The 6,849-nt window shown below is 39.3% G+C and overlaps 1 protein-coding gene across 1 annotated transcript in view; it reads left to right on the plus strand.

Moving 5' to 3' along the window:
- The window catches only part of LOC115419405 (transketolase-like), a 9,203-nt gene extending 2,913 nt beyond the window's left edge, over positions 1-6,290 (plus strand). The window contains exons 5-14 of the mRNA XM_030134149.1: positions 1-142; positions 735-853; positions 955-1,151; positions 1,253-1,417; positions 2,491-2,647; positions 3,077-3,207; positions 3,348-3,431; positions 3,534-3,627; positions 4,383-4,505; positions 5,167-6,290. The exon at positions 1-142 is cut by the window's left edge and continues 50 nt beyond it. Of these exons, the coding sequence (XP_029990009.1) occupies positions 1-142; positions 735-853; positions 955-1,151; positions 1,253-1,417; positions 2,491-2,647; positions 3,077-3,207; positions 3,348-3,431; positions 3,534-3,627; positions 4,383-4,505; positions 5,167-5,354 (1,400 nt within the window). The 3' untranslated portion in view covers positions 5,355-6,290. The remainder of the gene's footprint in view (positions 143-734; positions 854-954; positions 1,152-1,252; positions 1,418-2,490; positions 2,648-3,076; positions 3,208-3,347; positions 3,432-3,533; positions 3,628-4,382; positions 4,506-5,166) is intronic.
- Positions 6,291-6,849: the final 559 nt, after the last annotated feature.

Raw genomic sequence — 6,849 nt, forward strand, 5'->3', positions numbered from 1 at the left:
TCTGGGAGGCTATGTCCTTCGCCTCCTACTACCAGCTTGACAACCTTGTGGCCATCATGGACATCAACCGTCTGGGTCAAAGCGACCCGGCCCCACTGCAGCATCACGTAGAAAAATATCAGAAACGCTGTGAAGCTTTTGGGTAATAGTAACTAAATACTAATGGTGTTGTGTTGAGTAATGTAGTAGAGCAAGAGTTAATAATATTATGTTATTATAGTGTTTTTATTGTACTATAGTGGATTTTAGATTTTTCCTTTATAATTTACAGTTGTTTTTTTAGTTTAGTTTAATGTTATGAGGGAATAGTTGTATTTTTATATTGAGTGATTGACTGACCTTTGTTTCATTTTGAAGCATTAGTTTTGGTTTTTCAGTTATCATTAGGATTTATAGAGGCTGAAAAAGTCTGGTTAGAGAATTCATGGGAAAATTGAATCAGAAAACCATTAATCATAAAAGGTCTCATTCTGTGCAAGGAGTAGAAGGAAGCTGGTATCACCAGTGATTCTTTTTCATTTTAGCTTAGGTCGATCCATCCATTTTATTATTTCTGTTAGAGGAAACTCTTTTCACTGCTAGATTAAGTTTGATCTTTTGCTAAATGTAATAACCTTGTAAATCTGTCCCCTTGTAAATCTGATAATCTGATGAAATATATGTCAATAAGAGGAGCAGAGGAACATTAAGGATGTGTGTTTTAATTTGTGGTTTTAATTTGTCTGTGTGTGTAGCTGGCATGCCATCATTGTGGATGGACACAGTGTGGAGGAGCTTTGCAAAGCTCTGAGTCAGCCACGCCATCAACCCACTGCCATTATTGCTAAAACCATCAAGGGCAAAGGCATTCCAGGTAATAATCTGTTGCTGCCCTGCATTCATCTCTTTTCAGTTCTATTTATACGTAAATCCTGGTCACATAAACTTAATTGAATGATGTTCATGTGTTTTCAGCTGCAGAGGATAAACAAGGCTGGCATGCCAAGCCCCTGCCCAAAGATATGGCTGAGATGGTGGTGAAGGATCTGCAAAGCCGCATCATGAACAGCAGCAAGCACCTTTACCCAGGTGCTCCCATGGAGGACTCCCCACCTGTCAGCTTGAGGAACATCAGGATGCCCAGCGCTCCCAGCTACAAGGCTGGAGAAAAGGTTTGTCACCTAGACACAGAAACAAATACATGTGGACCACATTTATCCTCTAGTCTTCCACTGTATGTTCACACAATGCTGTCTGGTGTGTGTCTTCATAGATTTCCACACGCAAGGCTTATGGGATGGCGCTTGCTAAGTTGGGTCGTTACAATGAACGTGTTGTGGCTCTTGATGGAGACACCAACAACCTCACCTACTCCGAGATCTTCAAGAATGAGCATCCGAACCGTTTTGTGGAGTGCTACATTGCTCAGCAAAACATGGTATAACCCCTCATGAAACAACACAATTAGACCAGTTTCACACACTACAGTGTATACTAAAACATAGTTCTTGTTCTTGTAAATTTTTTAAAAAACAACAAAATCTTTGTGGTGGTATTTCTGCTGAGTAAACTGCTCAGTCTCCTATCTGTTTGGCTATAAGTAAATACATATATGAGTCTCAGTCTGTTCTATTAATTATCCATGACTCATCTATTCATAATGTAAAGACGGCAAAGAGAACAGCCATTTGCTTCCTTATGGTCTGTGACTGCAGCTGACACCAGTACTAAGACAGAGCCCATCTCTGCTTCTGTCATTAATGTGGTTGATTTTAGAAAATATTTTGGAGAGGGGGAGGGGGATGAGACATTAATTCCTTGAGCTCTTGTAGCTCCGACAGCAGCAGCAGCACACTACTATCTAGGTCAGACATGTGTATGATGATAACCAGTCATGACAAGTGTATTCAGAAGTAAAATATTAATCAGTGCAGAGGGTGGGCCATCTGCCTGAATACATGACAAAAGTCAAAAGTTGAACTGCATAACTAGTCACAGGATGTATCCTTTAATGCATTATTTTTGAAACATGGTGAAGATATGTTGCTAGCACATCACATGTTCTACTATTAAATATAATTAGATTTAGGTGTTTTATGATTATTGTTGGTTTGGACTGATAATCTTCATAAATATCATCCTGTAGTGAGAGTATAGGCCTTAACAGTAGCTTTTTATTTTTTAATTACTGTATGTATAAGAATATGTCAGATATCCCAGTTTCACTCTCATGGATGCTTAGTCACTGTCATTGTTTCTGCAAAAACAAAAAAATAAGTTGAGGGATTGTGGAGACATCCAGAGAGAAGGCAGCGGAAATTATTTGTAAGAGGAGGTATGCCATTGATTCCACCCATATGAGAAAATAATCCCTAGAACTTTGAAGGATACTCATCTCACTCAGTCTGTCCTCAATATTGGTTTTGGTTCAAAGAGGGCTTTCAAATATGTGGCCACCTGGAAGATCTTTTTGGGATCAAGTACATGTGACCTGTGTCTGTCTAATTCCAGGTCAGCGTTGCCATGGGCTGTGCTGCTCGTGAGAGAAACCTTGTGTTTGCCAGCACTCTTGCTTCCTTTTTCACCCGCGCCTACGACCAACTCCGTATGGCGGCCATCTCTGAGAGTTGCATCAACCTGTGTGGCTCCCATTGTGGCTTGTCTACTGGTTAGTACATCACTGCTACTTAACCGTACACAAATCCCCCAGCACATGTCATGATGAACGCTACTACACCCTCACACTGATCCTGCCCCTTTTCCATAAACCCACTCTTGCACTAACCCAAATGACAGTAAATGTAATGTGTGATGATGGACTCACTCCTCTAACCCTGTCCTCTACTCCTATGTCTTCCTCACCATGAACCCTCCTCAGCTGTCCTGCTTGTACTCAGTCCTCCCCTCCTTCTTCTCCCCTCCCTGTCTGCCCTGGAAGCTGTCAGCAGGGAACCAAGTGTCCCTCTATTAGTGCAGGTACACTGCATGCAAAGTCAGCTTTATGTCTGTATGCATTAGCTCACGCCACAACTCAATAACTTTTGTTTCTTTCCCATATGGTAATTGTATGAAATAATCATTTAAACACGTGTTACAGGAGAGGAGGGACCCTCTCTCATGGGTCTAGAAGACGTGGCTATGTTCAGGGCTCTTCCCACAGCCACTATATTTTATCCCTGTGATGGCGTGTCTACAGAGAAAGCTGTAGAACTGGCCGCAACAACAAAGGTACATAAGAAAAAATAAAACGAAACTTATTCCCATGGTGTATATTTCCTATAGTATCTATGCAATTTGATATCCTAGCAAAACAGCCTAGTGTTTGGTGTCACTGTGTCACATGGTTAAGACACTTGTCATTTTTAAAGGGTGTTTGCTACATCCGAACCAGCCGCCAAGATTGTGCCATCATCTACAACAGCAATGAGGACTTCCATGTTGGACAGGCTAAGGTGAAGGTTTTTAAAATACTGCACATACACTTTAATATAAATGCCCCTTAACATGCAGTGTCATCATTGTTAAAATGCATTTTATGTTTTTGTGTTCACCAGGTGGTGTACCAGAGCAAGGAGGACCAGGTGACAGTGGTGGCGGCTGGAGTGACCCTTCATGAGGCTCTGGCTGCAGCTGAACATCTAAAGAAAGGTACAGCAGTTAAATAATACTTCGGACTGTATAAAGACAAGATGCATGAATGCAGAATCTGAAATGTTTACATACAGCTCTGAAATAAATTAAGAGATGATGCTGGTAGTAAAATATCCACATTTTATTGTCTTAGAAACTACTGACAATGGCCTCTCTCAAATTCCAAAAAGAAATGTTGTGATATAGAACATTTAGGTCCAGGAAATTGTTTTTTTTAATGCAATATTTTCTGACCCATTTAAAAATGCAATACTACTTTGTTCACTGAGGAAGAGTTTATTTTTTTTATTTTATAATTTTTCTTTATCTTTTATCAATCAAAGAAGGTCCTATTGAGATATAAGACCACTTCCTCCAGAGAATCCTGATCAAAATGGCAGCAACAGTTTCACATAGAAGCAATTTCACATACACATATAAACACTAAAGGCACCATAAGAAAGATAGAAAAAAACATGAAGAAGCTTGGAAGATTTTAGAGGGCAACATTTGGTGAAATATCCCTGATTTTCATATGTCTTGGCATACTCCACTAGTCTTTCACATTGCTTTTGGATGCTTTATATCACCTTTGTGCAAAAGAAAATCAAGCAGGGCTTTGTTTGATGGATTCAGATCAGTGGTCCTTAACAAGGAGCCATTTCTGGAATTTGGAATGGTCTATAAATGTTTCCGGATCTTTACATATACACAGTAGATTGTCACATTGAGAATGTCACTATATTATTTTCCATAATCTAATTTATTTCCAGAGAGGATCTCTGTCAGGGTGATTGACCCCTTTACAATTAAACCACTGGATGCCAAAACCATCATGGACCATGCCCGCGCCACCAGAGGACGCATTCTCACTGTGGAAGACCACTACTATGAAGGTAGTCTTTCATAAATGCTGCTTTTATTGTTCTGCTTTTGCATATTGTATGACCACTTCTCAACCTAGCAGCAACAAGCTTCTAAGCATAATGCATGTCTGCAGCTGGGGCCATGTCATTGGTCTCTATCCTCGGGCGTGTTACGGTGGCACATTCCCATTGGTTCACTCACAGAGACGAAAAGTGGTGGCATTTGCTTATTGGCTGGGGGGAGATGGTCGTGTGTTCTCATTGCAGGGAAGGTATTGGTATTGTGGTGCATTTTGGAAGTGTGAGAGACACAGAGGCAGAGTGCTGTCAGATTTCCTTAACTGAGCGTGTGCCCATGGGGCTTTTGGTGACCTAGATAGCACAGACCGCCATGCCCTGTGCCCGTTAAGAGAATGGGGATGGTAAATGGCATGAACTCGACTGGACAAAACACATTTGATGACTGTAATCAGTTTGATGCTGAGATCTTCATTCTTGTTACATTTAGGCCAAGAAAGATTGTGGTCCATAGCATATTTTTTTGAGTAAATGTCTTTGTTCTTATTTCTACATTTTTGACCTTACATTATGTATATGAATATGATTTATATAAATAATCATTTGATTAGGCTGAGTTTCCTTGGTCTTGTGTTTGTCTTCTCTCATTTTGTAATTACCTGTTGTTCCACAGGTGGCCTTGGGGAGGCAGTAAGCTCTGCAATGGTTAATGAATCAGGCTTCAGTGTCCATCGTCTGGCTGTATCCCATGTCCCCCGCAGTGGCAAACCACACGAGCTGCTCAAAATCTATGGTATTGACCGTGATGCCATTGCCCAGGCTGTCCGCAAGATGCTCAGTACCTCTACTAATGCCAAGTAATGTTTTTGCCTGCCCCACAAACCCACCTCTCTAATCACATAATGACAGGTGAAGATAACCAGTCCATGTTTTCTGTTTTTTCATTTTGCATAACACCCAGCTCTTTATATTCCCTCACTGTGAATGCCCCTAAGTGTGTACTGAAGTAATGTGATTTTGTGCCGTACACTTTGATGTAGACTTCCACATTTACCTTTGTTTCATGCATCTTTCACATCACACACAAGAAACAGAAATGCAAAACCAACATATTCTCATCCTTGAACTCAGCATTGTGATAAATCCATTTCATTAATCAAAATGTGGCCATAACTAACCTCGTTGGCAGATACCGGTGGAAAAAAAAAAACTCTGTGATGCTCTTATGTGTTTTTTAAATGCTTTTTCAAAAACTTCATTCAACTGCTGTTTTTATATTGTACTAATGTAGCACTTAATGTCTGGGGCATAGTATCAGCATATGTAGGTGTTTATCAGGACAGACAGAAGCTAATAAAGTTGGTGTTTGTAGAAGCTAGTGGAGAAAAAAACAAATGTAGGTTGGTCATGAAGAGCAGTCACACAAAACATTTCACATATTTAGACAATCTAAACCTCTGCTTTTTCAAAAGGTTTGTCATTTCTCTTCAGCACTGTCTTTTGTTATTGATTTCAAAGGTACAATAAACCTACACACCTTAATGTTCATTTGTGCCATAGCTGTACATTTGGACCATACCAGCAGTGTGATGATTATTGTTCTGTGCTCAGTGATGTATAATCTTTTCTTTAAATGACATGGAGGGGTAAAAGTTCCTCCACAGCTGATGAGAACATGGTTTACTGTGACTATGAAAGTAGAGTTACATTTTACTTGTGAACCCAAGAACAATTTCATTTGTTACTTGAAATTTTGTATGTATCTTACTTTCATGTAATAAAGCCATCTGCATTTGACCTGGGAGTTAAAATTGTTGTGTTGATGCAAAGACCATGCAATAAACACAAAGAGGAATTTGATCCACATTTTAATTCAGTATAATGCCATAATCTAGGCTATATATTAGTAGAAAAAAACTCTTCCTGTACATGTCTTGCTTCATAAATTATTTCTCATTTGTAAATTCCCAACCTAAGAGGAAAGACATTTGCTGAATAAGGACAGGATCCTATAAAATCCAGAACAGAAATCTGCTTGTTTCCATATAGAGGCACATTAATAAGTTAGTAGAAACAGTGTCTCTGTGAAAAATAACAGAGAATAAAGGCTACTTCATTACACCTTTGGTTTCAAAGCCTGTGGACACCAAGGAAATCATTGCTTTCAGATTATTTTTCAGTAGTTGCAGTTTCATGTTCACCAGGCTTGCTATCTTTGTCTCATCTTCCTGTAAAAAAAAATAGAAAAATTTTATTTTTTTAGTTGAAAATCCCATAGCTATGCAAACCATAAGTTCAACAACTGACTGAAATAAAACTACAGTAAACTTACTCTATATGTTGTATAAAATTTATA

The sequence above is a fragment of the Sphaeramia orbicularis genome, chromosome 5 (assembly GCF_902148855.1).
Source record: "Sphaeramia orbicularis chromosome 5, fSphaOr1.1, whole genome shotgun sequence".
NCBI classification, from domain to species: domain Eukaryota; kingdom Metazoa; phylum Chordata; class Actinopteri; order Kurtiformes; family Apogonidae; genus Sphaeramia; species Sphaeramia orbicularis.